This window comes from Chiloscyllium plagiosum, chromosome 1, assembly GCF_004010195.1.
Source record: "Chiloscyllium plagiosum isolate BGI_BamShark_2017 chromosome 1, ASM401019v2, whole genome shotgun sequence".
Taxonomy (NCBI): domain Eukaryota; kingdom Metazoa; phylum Chordata; class Chondrichthyes; order Orectolobiformes; family Hemiscylliidae; genus Chiloscyllium; species Chiloscyllium plagiosum.
In genome coordinates this window covers 107687181-107709590 of record NC_057710.1, presented here as the reverse complement: position 1 = coordinate 107709590, position 22410 = coordinate 107687181, and the positions used below count along the sequence as shown (strand labels likewise).

Below are 22410 nucleotides of genomic sequence, written 5' to 3'. Positions count from 1 at the left end.
GTAGTGAGTGCAGAGTGTCTTAAGTCTGTGAGGGAGTGCATGTGTGAGTGTGGGAGTGTATGTGTCTATAAGGGTGTGTGTGGATGTCTGTGTGCACGTCTGTGTGTACCTGTATCCGTGTGTATGTGAGAGTGTGTATGTGTAGGAATATCTGTGTGTGTGTGTGTAGTGCAATGGTGATCACCTGTAATGTGACATGAACCCAAGGTCCCGGCCATATGTCTATTGATGTTGGCACTATTAGAAAAACAGACTGATACGAAAAAATCCAATTCACTGAAATTGCTTCATCTAGTCCCTTAAGTATTTCATTTTATTTGTGCTTCATCCTTTATGTCAGCAAAATGTTTCCATTCAACAGTTTGAGAAATCAGTAATGCAGCACAAATCCTATATGGATATATGTGAACAGGCACTCCGAAATACCTTGCACCATTTATTTTCACTACCATATTTTGTTTTAATTAACAACATTTGACAAGTTCTTGTAAGTTTGGACTTATTGTATGGACTTTTTACATGCAAGCAAGCTTTTTTAGAGCTGCAAAATTGTAGTTACGAGGAGAAATTGGAGAGGCTGGGTCTGTTTTCTTTGGAACAGACAAGGCTAATGGGTGACATGGTTGAGGTATACAAAATCGAGAGAGGTAGAGATAGACCAGAGAAGAAGAATCTGTTTCTCTTGGCAGAGAGTTCAAAAACCAGGCATCATATATTCAAGTTAAATGGCAGAAGGATTAGAGGGCACATGATGAAAAACCTTTTTACACAGAGGGTGGGAGGTCTCTGCAGTTCATGCCTGAGTTGGTGATGGAGAAAGAGATCTTAAACTCTTCTAAAAGGTACCTGGATCTACACCTTAAGTACCGTAAGCTGCAGGGCTGTGGGTTGTGTGCTAGAATATAGAATTAGAAAGGGCATTAGGGTGTCTTTGAGTCAGCATGGACAGATGGGCCAATTGGCCACTTTTTGTGCAGTATCATTTCTGTGGTGCTATGGTTCATAGTCACAAAGATTTCCTTAGTTCAACCAGAAGTGTCTATTAAAGATACAGATGAGGAGAACTTTTTCACTCAGGGGGTGGCGAATCTGTGGACTTCTTTACCACAGAAGTAGATTCCAGGCCGAGAAAAGCCGATTTCTGATCATTAAGGGAATGAAGAGATATGTGGATAAAGCAGGAAAGTCAAATTGACAATAATCAGATCAGTCATGATCGCACAGAATTATAGAGCAGATTCGATCGGCCAAAAGGCCTCTTCTGCTCCCACGTTTTACGGTCCGAAAGGTCCAGATCCAACTGAGCACCTTTCATCTCCAAACGTTAGAAATCTAAACAAGTCCTCTAGTTATCTCCATAATCTCTCATATGTCCTATAGTACCATACAACCCTCTAACCATCCCCCATTGCCCCAATACCAACTTAGTGCCTTCTTTTACCAACACCACTTTGCCCCTTCACCTATTATGCCAACTCTTTGAATAGCCTCAAGAACTCAGGCACAGCGAAGAAAAAAATATAATTTTATTACTTAAAATTTCTATGTTGCAAACTACATTTTATTGAGAAAAGCACTCCCATTATAAAAGTGCATTCTGACATTCTTTGACAGGTTGACACTGGTGACAGTTCTTTACACTTGGATGCTTTTAGGTACTTCTTGATGGATCTTTGCAAGCTGGATAGTTCCAAGGGGTTTATGTACCTTTTACATATAATCTTCTCCATAGTTAACTGTCCCAAAGGGGAACTGACTTCTTTCCAAATGATCCCCGACTCCCATCCCCAAAGGACGACTGACGCAACCCAAATGATCTATGACCCCAGCCCCAAGGTATCCTCGAATTATAACTATGCGGACCTCTGAAATCTCCAGAGGGTTTTTCCTGACTACTCAAAGGAAATGCACAGAAAACAGACCTGCTCTTCCCTAGTCTAATCCTTACTCTCCAGGCAAGAGGGATCCCAAAATTCGATTTCAGTGAAGGTAGCCAGTCATTAAATGGATAGCTGCCTCCGAAAACAGTGCATGAGTGACTAACAGGCTGCCTTGAATCCTGCCACTGTAAAGCAGAGATACTGGGTTTGGGGGCACAATTTAGATTTGTGATTTAATCTTGTATTATTACTGAAATAGCATTCAATTGCGCAAGTTTGCAAATACTTTGTATGTACAGCGTACTTTTATTTAATTGTTTGCCCCGATTATGGGTATATTTCATTTGGTCACATTACTAGTTCAGCAATTTCCACAAAGTGACCAAACTAAACTGGCTTTCTTGTTCAAATCTAGACAAATTCTGCTTTTACTGATTTGGCGATGCTGGAGTTGGACTGGGGTGTACAAAGTTAAAAATCATACAAAACCAGGTTATAGTCCAACAGGGTTTAATTGGAAGCACTAGCTTTCGGAGCACTACTCCTTCAACCACCTGATGAAGGAGCAGCACTCCGGAAGCTAGTGTGTTTCAATTAAACCTGTTGGACTATAACCTGGTGTTGTGTGATTTTTAACTCTGCTTTTACTGACTGTCTTACATGCACGATAAAAATGCATATCTACATCATTCTGACAATTTTTATATCAAATTAGTCATGACACTGATCATGTCACATTCCCAAATTCACAGAATGTAAAATCCTCAACTAAGATACCATTGAATGTTTTTTCTCTCTTAGTGGATTATTTCTTTGGGGATGAATAGATTTCCTCATAAGCCATATTAAAAAAATCCTAATCAATCACTTTTTAGATTCATAAATCTTCTGCACAATATTCCCAGCCGTGCACATTCCTTACTGTTAACTCTGTAACTGCTAATTTATTTTTAATAAATATGCATTTCATTGCAACTGTTTATTGCTTCCACACTATTAAATCTCCATGAATTCTAAATAAAGAATAGTGACTGTCTGACTACAGGACATCTGCGTAAATGACGTCGTTAATGAACATTTAATGGGACTTAGAAAATTAATCTAATTGTGCCATTTTATCTTAATACGATCCCTCCACAAGCCAAACTGAATTGATCTAGTTTAAGTAGAACAAAGGAAATTGTTTATTATGGACACAGACTTTTCTGAATACAAATTAATAAAAAGTGCAAAATTAACAAAAATAGTCTCCCACTGTTCAATAAGAATGGAGAAAGTAAATAAGAAAAGAGATGTGCAAACATTATTGGATTTATCTTACAAAAATATCTCTGCTATAATGTACAGTTTTGTTGTATTTTAGAATGTGAGTTCTATGCTGCAAGGTAATTGCCATTCAGGACTGCCAACTCCAGTATTTCATGCAAAACAAAAGGTTTTCAAAGTTAAATTTTTAAAGGATTTATGGGGAAAGATTTCTCTGTGCTCAGAAAAGAAACTGTAAGTATGCATATAATGAATGGATTAATAGCATAACAAAAGCCAGTGGAAATCTTACCCAGCAGTTTCTGATGCAATGGGATTATTTGGTATAAGTTTGGTTAAAACCTAATGAAATATTCCTTCTATTTAAGTCATAAGCCCACCTAAATGTAATTTCTGCCGTATTTATTGCTGAAAGGCCATTTATAATGTTTGGTATTTTCAAGCTTGCAGCAGTTCTAGCTCCTTACAAGTTTGCTTATCACAGAATCATGTGTGTTACAGCACAGAGGGAGGCCATTCAGTGCACCATGCTTGCACCTGCTCTTCAAATGAGCACTATTACCTAGTGCCAAAATCTTGCTTATTCTCCCTTCCTTGTGTATTATCTTTATCCAAATAATCATCCAATATCCTCTTGAATGCCTCAAATGAAGTTGCCTCCACCACATTCAGACAGTGCACTCCATCCCTAAGTACTCATTGAGTGGAAGGGTTTGCCCTCATTTCACACTTGTTTATTTTACTGATTACTTTAAATTTATGCCCTCTTGTTCTTGTTCCTTTTACGAGTGGGAATAGTTTCTTGCTATCTCATCTGTCAGTCAAAGGGAGAACAGTTCCAACATCTTCAATCCATCCCCATAATTGAAGTTCCTCATTGCTGGAACTGTTGCTTTTGAATTGCTTTTGCACTCTCTCCAATGTGTTCATATCATTTTTATAATGTTTTGCTCAGAACTGTATGCAGTACTCCAGCAGAGGTCTAACAAGTGTCTTATACAAGTTCAACATCACCTCCTTGCTCTTGTTCTCCAAACCCTTATTAATAAAGCCTAGAAAACTTCATGCGTTACTACTGCTCTCTCTACCTGTCTTGCCACTTTTAATGATCTGTGTACATTGAAAGTCAGGTCCCTCTGCTTCTGCACCCACTTAGAACTGTACGACCTATTTCATGTTGTCTGTCAATGTTCTTCTGACCAAGTTGCATCACCTCACACTTCTCTACATTGAACCTCATCTGCCATTTATCTGCCCACTCCACCAACTTGTCTATATCGTTCTGGAGTTTTACACTGTCCTCCTCACAGTTTACAATTCTTCCAAGTTTTTGTCATCAGCAAACTTTGAAATTGTTCCATTACCAACCCCTGTGGACCTCCACTGCAAACCATCATCCAGCCTGAAAATTATCCACTGACCATTACTCTGTTTCCTATCACTCAGTTTATTTTGTATTCATGTTACTACTGACCTTTTTACTCCATCACCTATAATATTCCTCACAAGTCTACGTTTGGCACTGTATCAAACATTTTCTGAAGGTTTACCTACAGCACATCAAACCTTTCTATTACCTCTTCAAAAAAAAACTCCAGCACGTTAGCTAAACGTGACTTCCAATGTAGAAATTTGTGCTGACTAATCGAACCACCTTTTTCCATGTGACTATTAACTCTACCCTGAATAATTCTCTAGAAGCTTTCCCATCACAAAAGCATGAGCCAACGTTCTGTGTCTCAAGACTTTGGGGGAAAAAAGGAAGTGGTAAATCACTAAGAAATCTGGGAAAATAAAACATGTTCTTTATTCATTGGGACCAATATAAGAAATGATATAGTACTTACCTTACTACACAAATAACTGTTTCATTTCTATATGCCATACTTACTGAATTTACTGAAGTGGCTCCCTTAACTTGTCAACTGTTCCCTAATCCACAGTTGATGCTTACTCAGGGTCATGTGTTTCTGTTGTGAATCATATTACTAAACAAGCAGATTCTCAACCTGAAGATATTTGGGCACTTGGGGCAGGATATAAAATGAGTTAATGCATCACAGAGTGCAGAATTTCCTTTCTCTTATTTCACTTTCTGCAGCTTAATGAACAAAGCTGTTGCCATTTTGAACAATGTGTAGCAAGCGCCTCACAGCCGTTAATAGAACGCTGTCACATTTCAAGGAGAGCTACTGAGGGTCTTTGTAGCATTTTCTTTAACGCCTTCTAGATACATTTGAGAATTGAATGAAAACAAGACCTAATGCAAGAGATGGCATCCAGACACAGTGTCCAGTCTAATCTAGTTGGCTTTGCAGGAACTTTGTTTGAATGCTTGTAGATGTGACTTCAACAAGGACACTAGTATATATATTTGATGGTCTTCCCAGTAAATCCAGAAAATGTGGTGGAGCATTACTGTGGAATGTTTTTAGTATTCAGTATCTCTGATACACAATCCAGGTCTCACTTCAGCACAGGAGTATGGTAATGACTATTCTGTACATCAGGACATCTGTTCTCCATATATAATTTAATGGAATGACATAAGATAAATGGATGTGTTTGCAGTGCATCTACCCCACTGCAATAATCACAATGGCAATTTGATTTTCACCATGTTCCACAATGTACCTAATTTATGGAGCATTGGCACAGTTCCAGAGATACAACACTGAGGTAAATTTTCTAACTCATTTCAAGATGTTAATTCAAAATCCAATTCAAACAGCCAATTATATTTCATTCAATATACATCTTATTAAAAAAATTGACACTGTGAAATGTTTTACATATTCCAGTTTCACCATTCATGAGCAGGGTATTTTATTTAATGACCACAAAATCCTGAAATGGTATGTAGAATGATACTTGGAAACATGGTGGTAGCTGAGTGTATGCAGCCCCATACTAAGTCTACCCTTGAACACCCATGAATAAAGGCAGCCAGACAGCAGATGTCGCCACAAATGAGAAGCAACAGGAATTAACATCCAGGTAGGTTTATGGATCAAAGCAGCAAGAATTCTTTTCACTATGTTAAGCTTTGAAAATATGATGCTGTGTATGAAACAGCAGTAGCCTAATAAAAAAATATTATCATCATTCAATTGGAACTCACATATATAAATGAAGGGCAGAATCTTGTGCCCTCTCTGTGGCAAAGTTAATGACAGAAGTGCATTTAATGTGTTTGGTGAGCTGATCTCTACCTCCAGTTAAGGCCTTAAGTGGTTAACAGGAGGCACAACAAGCAGACTCTTGCAAATTTGCTTATAGGCTCCAGTGGGGATATCTTGTTCACGATACTTACTGACTGATTGAGGAATTCTGGCATCAGGAAGGAAGCGGGTGGGGGTGTTAATACTTACACTGACAACCAGTCCCTTTTCCTTCTGCTGAAGCCTCTCTGCACACATCCCCCACGATTCCCCCCCAACAGTATTCACCCTTCAACAGGGTTCCAGCAATGCTCCTAGTGGGTGCCGTACTGGCAACTGCCACTGCCTCCCAATGGTTCTAACGTTTAACAGAACTAAAGGTCTCGACTGGCTGGGAGTTTTCAGGAGGGATATTTGCTCCCAAGGTCCTTGATTCCAAGAAGCTGCATCACTGTCATATCAAGTGCTTGTTTGGCAGTCAGTAGGTTTCCTCCAACAGGCAGCACTGAGTTCTCAAGGCACAACACAGCCACTGGCTGAGACCTCCATCTCCACCAAAAGATTCCATGCAAATAATGAAATCCTATTCTCCTCATTTATCATTAATGGGTAAATTCATTGCTTGAATGAGCTCAGGTGCATGATCACACAGATGCATACAATTGTCCAGTATGGAAAGATATAGATTACCCTTACGTGAAGTTAATTAACTGGCTTCTTGCCTTACATTGTCACAGGCTACTGGGATATTATTCGAAGCTTTCTTTATCTCTGACAGACAACCTGGTCTTGCTTGCACTGTGCAGTATTTCCTTTGTGCTGTTTTCAGCATTTTGACCTGCAACTAGTCAGGCATCAGTACACAGCTCAGAATGCTGTGAATGCAGTAAAGTGCTGTGACAGCTGCCATAAATCAGCAAACTTTGCAGTGCATTAATCTTTCCAGTTGTGACAGTCATTTTCTATCAAGTAGAATTGAAGCTTATTCGCAGCATGCATACAATTATACTTTTCTTTTTAAGAAGAATCATTTAAACAGTTTACTATAAATAAAGACTATTAAAATCTCCTTATGCTCATCCTGACAGTTCTTCTCTTAAAGCTTAAGATGTTCATTTGGTGATGTAGGCTGTAGAATTTATAGATATTTGTAGTATGATTGGTATTTAGTTTGGATTTTTGGCTTTTGAAGTAGTGACATGCGTTTTTTTTCTGTGTGTCTGAAGGAATTAATAATCAACTTGTGGGCCAGCACTGTAGTTTAGTGGTTAGCACTGCTGCCTCCCAGCACCAGGGTTATAGGTGTGATTCTAGTCTTGGGTGACTGTATGTATGGAGTTTACACATTCTCCCTGTGTCTGCGTGGGTTTCCATTGGGTGATCCAGTTTCCTCCCACAGCCCAAAGATCTGCAGGTTAGGTGGATTGGCTATGCTAAATTGCTCCATTGTGTCCAAGAATTCTGGAATGCATGAAAATAGCTAAGTTCCTTGGGCTGGATGAGATTTATCCTAGGATTCTCTGCGAAGCAAGGGGGGAGATTGCAGAGCCTTTGGCTTTGATCTTTACATTGTCATTGTCTACAGGAAAAGTGCCAGAAGACTGCTGGATAGCAAATGTTGTCCCCTTGCTCAAGAAGGGGAATAGAGATAACCTTGGTAATTATAGACTGGTGAGCCTTACTTCAGTCGTGGGTAAAATGTTGGAAAGGATTATAAGAGGTAGGATTTAAAATCATCTGGAAAGGAATCATTTGATTAGGGATAGTCAACACAGTTTTGTGAAGGGTAGGTCGTGCCTCACAAACCTTATTGAGTTCTTCAAGAAGGTGACCAAATAGGTGGATGAGGGTAAAGTGGTTATGCGGTGTATATGGATTTCAGGAAAGCATTTGATAAGGTTCCCCATGGTAGGCTATTGCAGAAAATACAGATGCATGGGATTGAGGGTGATTTAGCAGTTTGGATCAGAAATTAGCTAGCTATAAGAAGACAGAGGGTGGTGGTTGATGAGAAATGTTCAGCCTGGAATTCAGCTACTAGTGGTGTACCACAGGGATCTGTTTTGGGGCTACTACTGTTTATCATTTTTATAAATGACCTGGATGAGGGCATAGAAGGATGGGTTAGTAAATTTGCGGATGACACTAAATTCGGTGGAGTTGTGGACAGCACAGAATGATATTGCAAGTTTCAGAGGGTCATAGATAAGCTACAGAGTTGGGCTGTGAGGTGTCAAATAGAGTTTAATGTGGAAAAGTGTGAGGTGATTCACTTTGGAAGGACTAACAGCAATACAGAGGGCTAATGGTAAGATTCTTGGTAGTGTGGATGAACAGAGAGATCTTGGTGTCCATGTGCATAGATCCCTAAAAGTTGCTACCCAGGTTGATAGGGTAGTCAAGAAGGCGTACGCTGTGTTAGGTTTTATTGGTAGAGGGATTGATTTTCTGAGCCATGAGATCATGTTGCAGCTGTACAAAACTCTGGTGCTGCACTTGAAGTATTGTGGACATTCTGGTCGCCGCATTATAGGAAGAATATGGAAGCATTGGAAAGAGTGCAGAGGAGATTTATCAGGATGTTGCCTAATAATGAGGGAAGGTCTTATGAGGAAAGGTTGAGGGATTTGAGGCTGTTTTCATTAGAGAAAAGGAGGTTACAAGGTGACTTAATAGAGACATACAAGATGATCAGAAGATTAGACAGGGTGGACAGCAAGAGTCTTTTTCCTCAGATGGTGATGGCAAGCAGGAGGGGACATAGCTTTAAGTTGAGGGATGATAGGCATAGGACAGATGTCAGAGGTAGGTTCTTTACTCAGAGTAGAAAGGGCATGAAATGCTCTGCCTGCAACAGTAGCAAATTTGCCAACTTCAGGGGCATTTAAATGGTCATTGGATAAACATATGGATGATAATGGAATAGTGTAGTTTAAATGGGCTTCAAATTGGTTTCACAGGTTGGCACAACATCGAGGGCTGAAGGGTCTCTACTGTGCTGTAATGTCCTATGGATATGCAGGTTTATGGATTAGCCATGATATGTATGGAGTTACAGGGATAGGGTGGGGTCTGGGTCTGGATGGGATGCTCCTTAGAGGGTCAGTGCAGACTCGATGGGCCAAATGGCCTCTTCTGCACTGTGGGATCTTTGGTCTATGACTTGTGAATGTTTCTCCAAACATGGTGATTTTTTTTTGATAAAACAGTTTGTAAGGGCTAGTTTTCAGACCTAAAAGCTTTTTATTAACTTGAGGAGCATTTACAACCTAGCAAGATAAATGATTGTGCCTCAAGGTTTCTGTAGACATTTCTAAACTATTTTATTAGCGCAGGGGAGGCACCCATAAATTAGAGAGACACTTGCAGTTTTGGGCAGTTATACAGAAGTTTTTCTATGTAAAGTTAGTTCTGAGAAAGGAAGAAGATAATTAGATTTGTTCACACTAGATTGCCTTAAGTAAGGAGTTAGTGGTAGTCCTAAATCAGAAGTGATTGAACAAAACCTGAAGAGGTTATTTGAAGCTGAGAATATTTAAAATGGGTTATAAAGCTCTCAGACTCTCCACATTAGGGTTTCAAGTCAATTTCAAGTCACTGAGATGTTATTAAAAGTGATTTTCTGCTGGGGGAGTTTTGGGATCTGCGAAGTATTGCTTCTGAGATTAATGAGATTATCTCACCACATGCTTGTGTTTTAAGTAAATAATCTTCTTTATTCCATTTTATCTTCATTCCTTTTGCTTAATAAACTTCTGTTTTATTGTTACAACAAATCTGCAACATTGGTACTTATGTTTCAGTGAGAGACCAAGCCACTAAAACCAAAACACAACAAAACATGATTATTCAAGACAGATTTCAGTCTAGCATCTAAATTATTCAGTAATTACATCAGCTGGGATCAGAACAATCTAATTTGCTTTCTCATTTTCCTTTGAATTGACTCCTGAATACAATAGATTATGCTACAAATAAGATTCTAATCCAAGTGCCCATTCTTCAAGTGAACTTGGTTACTAAGTGACAAAAGCCATCTAACTGTGAAGTAGGCAAGGTGACAACTGCCACTGCAATCCATCTATCACAGATTTCCTATAGTCAAGAGCAGGAATGCTGGACAGTTTACACCTTCCTTCATGACATCAATTGTATGCTACAATGTTGCCCCAAAGCCATATTTTCTATTTCAGAATATTGTCAAAATATCACTACCTTCAAAACATGGGTTTAGGCGTACAGTTTCATTGACTCAATCAGTGCTCTATCAGTGGCCATTTTTATGATAGAAAACAAGTCCAAGATGCTTTGTAGATTGTGTAAGCAAATTCAGGGAAGATAGGGAAATTGTTACAAGTTGGTTAGATTTTGGATGGCAATCCTACGAATACACTGAATATATTAATCTGTCCCATCATAATTTCACCTCAATAGAGTCTGACTGAAATTGCAATAGCCTCGAAAATTTAAGCTCACCCTTCAGCCAATGTTATTTCCTTCCTTCTCACTCCTCTCATGACAGCATTAACTCCTTATTTCTAGGAATATTTTGGTTCAATAAGTCCCTGGCATTTTCAGTAGCACAACTAAATGGCTGTTCTGTATGTTGATCTTGGACAGTGCTTGTCACAAAGGTAACATAGAGAAGCACTGCAACTAAGCTTGGTCTTATCCAACATGACACACACATCGTCAGAGCCTAGTGGAGAATTATCAGGCACAAGAAGCTGTAAAATGTTGTTTTCCTCCTTAACCCAGGAACAGTGATACCAGATGTAGCATCCCAGCTGTACCTTGCCAAAGATCAACCGATAGGACAGAACTAAGGACCTTCCTCTTCTGTGTAGCTCAGAAGAGGAAGGTACCATTTAGTTCTCAATAGAACAGCATGCAACAGCTCATCACTTGAGCATTTAGTTCAGCCTATTAATCTGAAACAGCTGTCAAGGACAATTTCTTTCCCTAATAAAAAACACTGATATGACAGAGCCACCGTGTTTCTCTAGGCACCTGTCGAGATTAATATATCAAAATAATTTCTGAATACAATGGAATATTCTTGTTCATATTTATCCTGCAACATTTCATAAATACTACTGCAACATTTAAAAGGATTTATGTGATAACCAATCTAAGCCAGCATTTCAATGAAGTAAAGCCCCTGCACTTGCAGTAAATTTGCCTGCTGAATCTGAATATGATGTGCCATATTGTTATAGAAATAAAAGTTACATATTTTAAATAAAAGATTATGGTCCTAAGAGGGAATAAGAATAAACATGACAAATTAATTTCTACAAGCTTTTACATCGAAGCAGCTAAATATATTTGAAACACTACCAATTAGTGAAATTAAGATTGATAATTATCTTGTCCATAACATCTCATCTTTGTTGTAGTTGTTTAATAATTTTAAATTTTTCTGACAAATTGCATTAAAGTAGTTTAAGCTATTCATGGTCACCTATTGCTTGGCATGTAGATTCTCTGAATTTACAACTGGAAAACAAATAAATAATGGGATGTCCATGACAATTTTTGTTTCTTGAATACCTGTCTTAACATCACAATTGTTCACATTGGAATATTTTTCAGTTGCTCATACTTCATATTTAACACCTACATGTGAACCGACCAACAGATCATAGCCATGGTGTATTGGGGTCTCAAGATCATGGCACATATGGAACCTGCACAAGCGAGTCTCAACTCAGACTGTTATCTTATGGGTTAATCTGTGAAACAATGTTGCTGGAAAAGCACAGCAGGTCAGGCTGAATCCAAGGAGTAGGAGAATCGCGTTTCGGGGCGGAGCCCTGATGAAGGGCTCCGTCCTGAAACATTGATTTTCCTGCTCCTCGGGTGCTGCCTGACCTGCTATGCTTTTCCAGCAAAACACCTTCAACTCTGATCTCCAGCATCTGCACTTTCTCCGAATCTGTGAAACTGTTCATCTTCAAGATTTAAAGAATATGACCAGTTATCAGTGACCAGAAACTGACCTAGTCATGTTCCACAGTTCTAAATGGACAAAATAAATACAACAGCTTGAATAAATTGAAATTAATTCTGCGCAACAACTATTTAAATACTGAAACACCATTATCACAATATCAGGAAATATATATGACTGGAGTTTGCAAAATTATTGAAAGATACGGTAGCTCAATGGTTAGCACTGCTGCCTCACAGCTCCAAGCACCCGGGTTCGATTCCAGCTTCGGGCGATTGACTGTGTGGAGTTTGCATGTTCTCCTGTGTCTGCATGGGTTTCCTCCGGGTGCTCTGGTTTTCTCCCACAATCCAAAGATGTGCAGGTCAGGTAAACTGGCATGCTAAATTGCCCATAGTGTTAGGTGCATTAGTCAGGGGTAAATAAAGGGTAGGGGAATGGGTCTGGGAGGGGCGGTGTGGGCTTGTTGGGTGGAAGGGCCTGTTTCCATACTGTAGAGAATCTAATCTAATAATCGCAAAAATGGCCATTTAGCTATCCAACTAATCTCAACTCTTCCCAATTGTCCTGTTTTTTCCTCCTTTGTCTATCTGTCCACTTCTCTTCTCAATGCTACTGTCTGAATCTGCTTCATGCCCTTTCAGGCAATGTGTTCTGAATCACAACACCACGCTGTATGAAAACATATTTCCTCATGTTGCCTCTGCTTCTTCTGCCAATCACTTTAAATCTGTATTATATGGGTACTGACCATCGTGCCACCGGAGACAATTTTTACTATTCACTCTATCAAAACCATTCAAGAATTTGAGTGCATCTTTCAAATCTCCTTATAACTTTCTCTACTCTAGGGAAAATAACTTCAGCTTCAACAGTCTTTCCATATAGCCATGTCCTTTGTCTGGACTACAGCTGAAATAAATCACTTCCTCGCTGAAAAGCTTGGACATCATTCCCAGAATTAAACACAATACTCTTTTCTACTACAGGTTTAACAAATTTTTAGCCAGACTTCCTTGCTTTTGTACCCCATATTTCGACTTATAAAGCCAAGGATCACTTATGCTTTAACAGTCTTCTCAACTTATTCTGACACCTTAAAATATTTTTGTACATATACTCCAGGTCTCTCGGTTTCAAAATACCACCATTAGAAATTAATTTCAACTGCCTTGCTTCATTCTTCCTACAAAATGTATCCCTTAAACTCTTCTCTGCATTGAATTTCAGACCATGAATTTGCCTATTTCACCATATTCTCCTGATGTCTGTTACTGCTGCATTGTTCATTACATTTTTGAGTCCTGTGTCATCTGCACATTTTGGCATTATGTCCTGTAAACACTAATATATATATTCAAAAAAGAAGCCCTAATATTGACCATTGGCAAATGCAACTAGTTATACCTTCCACCAATCTGAAAAAACAAATGTTCACCACTATTTCTCTGCTTTTTGGCCCAAAGTTAATTTTCTGTTACTGCTGCCACTGTCCCCTTAAACCCAAGGACTTGAATATTGCTGAAAGGTTCATTAGGTGGCTCTTCCTCACACAACACATCAAACCAACACTACTAATCTCATCAAGCCTCTCTATTACTTGGTCAAAATACTCAATCTACTTAGTCAAAACACATCTGTGCTAGTTGTCATGTGATAGCCCATACTTTTTCAAACGTCAATTAATTTTATTCCCAATCATTGTCTCAAAGTTTCCCCAGCATGGTCTTTAGACTGACTGGCCTTACTTGGTTGATTCCAAGCCCTTTATTAAAATAGTTGTTCAAAACTTACAACCCAGAGTAACACTTAAAATGCTCTGGACCAAACTCTTATATATGGAGGATTAGACAATCACACCAGAGGCTCTATGATCACCAGGTTTACTTCCTTCATTATCTTTAGATACATGCCACCCAACTGGTAACTTTCTGGCTTTGAGAACTGCTAACCTAATAAGTAGTTTTTCTTGATCTATTTTTACCTTATCCAAAATTGCAATTTGATTCTGCTTTCAAATGGTAGCATCCTCTTCTTTAGTGAAGATAGATGCAAAGTACTCAGCAAGTATCACAGCCATGTTTCCTTCTTTCATAAGAATATCTCCACAGAGAACAAAATGCTGAGAAACACTGGTGCTAGCACATAATCCTGCCCTACTCTATAAGTGACTGGGACTGAGTCAGAAGACTCCAGAGCACGCGTGAGCAGACCACCAAGGGGACTGCTGACCATGAGGATAACTCACTCAGGGCAGCAGAATTTCATCATCACCTCTCAGTGGACTGTGTCAAAGGCCATGGCCAGGTCAACAAATATGGTGTTGAGGTCCATATTCTGTTCTTGGCACTTCCTGTGGCGCTATTTAACAGCAGATACTCCATCAGTGATTTCTTAACCTTTTCTAAATATTTACAGACTCTCTGACAGCAAATCCTAGTTAAAATGTTCCTCTAAGCAATTCTGAAGTTCTCTGGAGGAAACTTTGCAGCACTGTAAAGGAATGAAATTCCTTATAATTGTCACAATCCTGAAACGTTAATTTCCTTGTACAGATGGATAATTTTGGCATCTTTCTTTTGCTCCCACACAGACTGAGAGCCTCTTGACCAGGTAGTGACCTCCAGCTTGTTTTAAAAGTTCATGCACAGCTTGGCCAGCATTTATTGCCCATTCTAATTGCCCAGAGGGTAGTTAGGAGTCAACCACATTGCTGTGGGTCTGGAGTCACATGTAGTCACAGCCAGACCAGGTAACAATGGCACATTTCCTTCCCGCAAGGATGCTTTTTTTTCTGACAATCAACAATGGTTTCATGGCCGTCATGAGACTCTTAATCCCAGATTTTTATTGAATTCAAATTCTACTAACTGCTGTGGCGAGATTCAAACCTGAGTCCCCAGAACACTACCTGGGTCTCCGGATTAACAGTCCAGTGATAATATGACTCGGCCATCACCTCCACTGTCAACTGAGATTGCACAGGAACTTTGCCATTAGCCAGGATGTCACATGGCAGGACAAACGATCAGACAGTGACATGCTTACCCAAGCTGGTATACCAAGCATTTATAAGCATGTTGAAATAGTTAAACTTGAGTTGTGCAGGTCATATAATCAGAATACCAAAGAAATCTTGAGTATTTAAGTCTGGCTTGAGCTCTCACGATGGTGTAAACAAAACACAATGCATTCTGGAGATTTCACTTGATAGTTTTGATGTTTACTTTGAATCTTGGGAAAAGCTCACCCAGAATCACTATGTCTGATGCAACCAAAATGGAAGTAATTGTTGTTCAAAAGCAAGAACATGTCAAAAGCAGAAAGAATATGAATGGAGAGGAAATCCTCAAGGTACAACTTATCCAAGATTGAAACATTATCTGCAGTATCCTACCTTCTTTGCAGCAAAACCTTCTGAATACTATGAACTATAACAGTCATCCACCAGAAGCCTACCCAACCCCCCAAATGCTGAACATGGTCATCTTCAGGATAAACAAGGCAAACTATTCTCAAAATTTCTCTTTACTCTTTTCTTTCCTTCTTAGATTTCCTCTGTATTTTCTACATTGAGTTGGTTCTCCACTCTAGTATGAATCCTACATTTGTCATAAGCCTCATTTCCTCTCCCATTTTAAACTCTATATGTTGTGTTTCAATTAACTGTAGCTTCGGTTGTCCTACTTTCCCCTCACAGCAATATATTGACTCTGTAGCCGAACCATCTCCTCTTTGAACATCTCCAATTGTTACAAAATCCGTGTAATGTGTTAACACAAGATGCTCATATTCCTAAAGAAATACAATCACTTTGAAGAAGACAAAAGCCTAGAAATTTCTTTTGGCTGTGCTTGGTGAACGTAGGAACATGGGAGTAGGCCATTCAGCCCCTTGGGCCTGTTCTGCCATTCAATGATATCATGGTTGATCTATGGCCTAACTCTACATACCTGTCTTTAACCCATATCCCTAATACCCTTACTTAACAAAAATATATCCATTTCAGATTTAAAATTAAGAACTGATGTGGCACCCACTGTTGTTTGTGAAAAAGAATTCTGAATATCGACCAGTAAAGAGACTCAAAGCCATTACATACGGTTTCGAACTTGCTTTATAAACTGGGTTCCCTCACTTGACTTGCAACTGAAGTAGATGCTGCTTCCACATTACTGTGTTAACAGTTTAACCATTTCATAATTTCACTCGTTCAACATCCAATTGAATCTTCAACTGAAGTCACCCAAAGAAACTCTGGAGAAGGACTGGGACTCCAAGTGAAGATGGGGCTAACTAACCCTTAGGAATCTTGAATGGTGGAGCAATTCAAATGGTGCAGCAACAGCTTTTAATTATAAACGGAAGGAAGGGAAGAAAGGCTGGAATTCATAAAGCACCTTTCACAACCTCAAGGCATTCCAAAGCATTTTACATCCAATCAAGAACTTTGAACATGCGCCACTATTTAATGTTGAAATATGTCACCCTAAAGAAGACTTTGCAAGGGGCTCTAAGGTACAATCAGACAAAACTGGACACCAAAGCTAAAGAATGTGATATTAAGAAGTATGACAAAAGTGTGATAAACAGGTATATTTTAAGGAGCTTATTAAAGGTGGAGACAGTTTTTGAGAAGCAGATAAGGCTTGACAGAGAGATGTTGAGGGATTGATTCCCCTGAGCTGGGAGTCTAGAAAACAGCCACTCAATCTCAGGGTATGGTAAATCATTTAAAACTGAGCAAGAGCATGTCAAAAGCAGAAAGAATATGAATGGAGAGGAAATCCTCAAGGTACAACTTATCCAAGATTGAAGCATTATCTGTTTCATTCAAAAAATGCAACACAATTGAATTTATAACATGACAGCTATTTGCAGATCATTGAAATGTAAACATGAAAAATATACAGGAGTGCAGAGTAGGTACAGGCTTCAGGCTAGAGCAACAAACTCACCTTCCTTTCTTTTAAGAGACGCTTATAGCCATTCAGACCAAGCGATAGCAACGTGATAAGAACATCTGTTGAGGGCGATGCCGAGGCTCGGCCTAAAAATATAAATGGGAAACAATTTCAATTCTTAACTATTTTTAAATGCTATGAGTGAAAGTACAGGTCTGTCAATGTTTCAGTCATGACTATTAGCCACATATATCAGAAAGATTCCATTTTCAATTCTTGTATTGGGAAGTGTTAACTAACCCAAGTCAACAATTATGCTATAAATGGTTATAACATCCCTCTGCTGGAGATTAAAGAACTGCCAGTTATGGTCATTGTGCAATGGATACTTCTAAATAGTGACAAGATGGAACTTGACCACAATATGCTCACAGTCAACCAACCTCATCCACTCACACACACTGGCCTTGCATGACATAGGGAACAGAAAGGAGGTGGGTAGGGGGGAGGTAGTGTTGGTAGTGACAGCAGGGTTACCAGGCTACTCAATCTTGCTCATTCGTTACTTTACCTTCAGAACAGAATATAGGAGGGAAAATTTAAGTAGTATGTTGGTCAGACAAGCACTTTTCAAAGCATTGTATTCAAGATATAAATTCGAGGAAACAGCGAGGGTGAAAACTAACCAACAAACCAGAGCTGTTGCATATTTGGTGCTCTCTAAATAAAACAGTGTGGATTGAGCCTGCTCAGCATGAAGGTTAGATTTCAAGAAAGGCAGCTGCAAATGTGACAAACTATGCTCTCTGATTTCTTAGAAAATACTACAAAAATTAAACAGTATTTTAACTTAAACAGATATTTCTTGTACTTTTTTGTTTATTCACACGATGTCAGGCAATGACCATCTCTAACAAGAGAGAGTCTAACCATCTACTCTTGCCATTCAATGGCATCACTATTGTTGAATGCTGCACTAGCAACATTTTGGGGTTTTCACTGATCAGAAGTTGAACTGGACTAGATAGAACAAGAGCAGGTCAGAGGCTGTGAAATTTGTTTTGAGTAACTCATCTCTTGATTCCCCAAAGCATATTCACTTTGGGCGGCACGGTGGTTCAGTGGTTAGCACAGCACCAGGGACTCGGGTTCGATTCCAGCCTCGGGTGACTGTCTGTATGGAGTTTGTACATTCTCTCCACATCTGTGTGGGTTTCCTCCCACAGTCCAAAAATATGCAGATTAGGTGAATTGGTCATGCTAAATTGCCCTTAGTGTTCAGGGATGTGTAGGATAGGTGTGCTAGTCTGGGGAAATGTAGAGTAATAGGGTAGGGGAATGGGTCTGGGTGGGATACTCTCCGGAGAGTCTGTGTGGACTTGCTGAGCTGAAAGGCCACACTGCAGGAATTCTAATTCTAATTCACTATCTAAGTGCAAAGGTCAAGCGAAATGGAATACTCTCCATTTATCTCCATTCATCACCATCCCAGACAAACACCCTTGGAGTTGACTAGCACATTACCTAATACCTCCAATTCACTCCCGTAGCCATTGACCTACAATAACAGCAGTGCATATCATCAGCAAAATGCACTGCAAAGACTCACAGCAACTTCATACCTGGAACCTCTACCAGCAAGAAAGAAATGGGCAGCAGATCCATGGGACCATCACCACCACCTGTTTGTTTCTCTCCAAGCCACACTATCCTGACTTGGAAATATATTGCTGTTCCTCTTCTGTTGCTGCGTCAAACTCCTAAACTTCCTTCCAAACAGCACTAGAGTTTCTATACCTCAAGGACTGCTGTGGTTCATCATCATCTTCTTAACTGCAATTATGGATGGTCAATAAATGCTGGCCCAGCAGTGACACCCACATCCATGAAAGAATAAACAGAAAGGTTTATTAGTGAAATTACTCTTTCACTAATGCAAAATAACTTAATTTTATTCCGGAGTAAATGCTATTCCTTCTGAGCTTAGACTAAGATGAACCCTGCATCTAACACAGGCAATGAAGTCCAATTCAGAATTTTGTACCAAGATTTTCCAAGAGACTAAACAAAAATGAAACCTAAATTCAAAGCAAATCTGATTATTATATCTGAAACGCACTTTATTAACTCAGAGTATCTGATAATGAATTACCTGGGTACATTTTGCTGATTTCATTTATGAAGACATCATCAAAACCTGCTACTATAGCACCACCAACTGGAACCATGAAATTTTTGTCCAAGCTCTGCACAAAAGCATCAATGCGGCCAATTCGTGCCCCCTAATTAAAATATGAAAACAGTCAAGGCAAAAATAAAACTATATACAAAACAAATACTCATCTGAAAATCATGCTATTTCAAAGTTAAGTGTATCTATCAATACTCTGAGACACCCCTGCTTATCAAAGACTACACAAAGAATGATTTTTAATAGTTTTTGTGTCAGACATGTTTCAACTTGCATCGACGTCAAAAGCACCAGCCAAGAGAATAGTAAAGACCAAGTACTGACCCCATATATTTGAGACAGTTAAACTAAGAACCATGGTTTTATTTAAGGAATGTTAATTCAGTGCCCATAGTTTTGTGCTCAGTTATGTCCTCCAAAGCCTGTTGTGCCATCTAAAGAAACAATTCACAGAAAGAATCAGGGAAAAAAAACCCTCAGCAAATAAAGAACTTCTGAAGTGCAGTCACTTTTGCAATGTAAGAAACTTGGCAAGGTTATTCCCAATTTTTGAATTAATTTCTTGTTAGGAAGTGTTAGGAAGTGACTAAGAATGGTCTGGATTAGGACTTCCTTAGGATGTCAGCTATGGTTCAACTGATACTGAGTTAAAAGGTACAAATTCCACTTCAGAACTTGAACACAAAATCTAGGCTGATATTTTCTTTATGTGGCTAGTTTAAGTTGACTGTGCATTTACGAATACACATTGGGACCCCTCTTTGGATGAGCCCACTCATTAAATGAGCGTTTGTTTTTCTGCACCAGTTGTTCATGTGCTTTTGATCAGCATTCTTGCTCATTTCAGGCAAATAGTGGACAAATTCATTGCTGAGGATTAAGACTGCCTCCCCTTACAAGCAATTGCTTCATTCTCATGGAATTGGCATATATTTTAACACAACTCACTGAAAAATGTATTTGCCTACTGTGCCACCAAATTCCCCCAAGTACTTTATATTTTGTTGTAATACTTCAAAGGAAATAACTGGACAACTAAAGCAACATTTTTTTTAAAGCCTGGATATACATCTAAGTTCTGAGGGAGTGCTGATTAGTCAGAGCTGCCATCTTACTGATGAGACATTAAAGCAAAGCCCTGTCTGTACTCTCAGGTGCATGCAAAAATTCCAGACAACTATTTTGAAAACGATCAAGGGAGTTATCTCTATATCCTGGCCAATAGTTACTACTCACTCAATGTCATAGAAGCAGATCATGTGGTTATCATTACAATGCTGTAAATTAGCTGTGTGTTTCCCACATGACACCACATTTTAAAACTACTTCACTGTCTCTAACTTGTTGTGGGACATCAGTGGTTGAGGAGAAGGTCCGAAATTTTGCTGGTTATTCTTGATTTTTGAGATTTTCAGCTTATTATGGTTACAAGCTCATGTCCAACATTTTGACTGTTTAATAATTTCATGAGGGTGTTGTTCAGAACAAATGGGCCCATGGTAGTTATGCTGAAGCAAGAAATACAGATTATAGAAATCATTGGTCTGCTACACATGCAACAATTACTAAGTTCAGAAAAGTTACTAAGTTCACTTAAAACTGTTTGGTGACATGATCAATTCTCCAGCTGAGCTTCAGAGCTTGCAAACTAGGTCAACCCAAACACCCATAGAATAACAACTGTCATTTTAATACAATTGAAAGAATTACGCAACACGTGGTAAAAATGTAATACCCCTTCTGGGAAGAAAGTTCTTCGGTGTAAAATTTATAATAAACAGCAAGTATTTTCTACTTATAATTGCTTTGTTGTTAGCATTGACAACTATAAAGAAGGGAAATGCATGTTAGAATTGTGGCGGTTTTTACACTCGCATCAATAAACAGCAGAAAACAGTCCAAAATATTTTAAATATATGGACCAAGTTAATAACATTGTATTTCCTCATTTCTTAATAGTTTTCCAACAATGATCTTGCTTCATACCTGTTGAATAAGGTGCATACACTTGGACAACTGTACTCCATAAGCATTATTGACTATGTGAGGGATATCATATTTTGCACAAATCTGAGCCAGTTCTTCCAGTCTGCAAAAAAATACAATCACACCACTGGACTGAAGCCAACAAAAAACAGCATAATACCAGTTTCACAAGAATAATCAACACAAACAGGTCAATCAACCCAAACAATCAGCCCCACTCAATCTCTTTCTATATTTAACTCCATCAGCATAACTCTCATATACCTATCTAGCCTCATTTAAACTAACCATTTTGCCTGATCAACTTTCTTGTGTTTGTGAGTTTCACATTCTCATTAGTCACTGGATAAATAAGTTTCTTCTGATTTCCCTGATTATTTCTTGGTGAATATCTTATATTGTTGGGTGCTTGCTTTGCATACCTAGATTACTATGAACTAGTCACATAGTGTAAATGTCAATGGCATCCTTCAGTGGTATTCTGGTAATTAATTAACAATTTTGAAACAGCACACAGATACGCGATCCCTCTCAATATTTATTGTCTACCTGAAAATGATGGAATCCTCATATTACGTGGAAAATAGTTTAAAACTGGTTGCATCAGTTCACTCAACATTTGTCCATTGCATGTGTGCAAAGCCAGTTGTAGATAAATTAGGGCATAAAAGGACACCACTCTGTGTTTTGGGAAGCCCATTTATGTGTGGAGCTGAAAATGTGTTGCTGGAAAAGCGCAGCAGGTCAGGCAGCATCCAGGGAACAGGAGAATCGACGTTTCGGGCATAAGCCCTTCTTCAGGAATGAGGAAAGTTTGTCCAGCAGGCTAAGATAAAAGGTAAGGAGGAGGGACTTGGGGGAGGGGCGTCGGAAATGCGATAGGTGGAAAGAGGTCAAGGTGAGGGTGATAGGTCAGACTGGGGTGGGGGCGGAGAGGTCAGGAAGAAGATTGCAGGTTAGGAAGGCGGTGCTGAGTTCGATGGATTTGACTGAGACAAGGTGGGGGGAGGGGAAATGAGGAAACTGGTGAAATCCGAGTTCATCCCTTGTGGTTGGAGGGTTCCTAGGC

General features: G+C 39.1%; 1 protein-coding gene across 7 annotated transcripts in view; it reads right to left on the bottom strand.

Annotated features, from left to right (window-relative positions):
- Positions 1-22410, bottom strand: part of sepsecs (Sep (O-phosphoserine) tRNA:Sec (selenocysteine) tRNA synthase) — a 63697-nt gene that overhangs the window by 11345 nt on the left and 29942 nt on the right. For all 7 annotated transcript variants that reach the window (XM_043693756.1, XM_043693766.1, XM_043693746.1 and 4 more), the window contains 3 exons: positions 21342-21444; positions 19317-19446; positions 17219-17310 (listed from right to left, as the gene is read on the bottom strand). In XM_043693756.1, coding sequence (XP_043549691.1) covers positions 17219-17310; positions 19317-19446; positions 21342-21444 — 325 coding nt within the window. The remainder of the gene's footprint in view (positions 1-17218; positions 17311-19316; positions 19447-21341; positions 21445-22410) is intronic.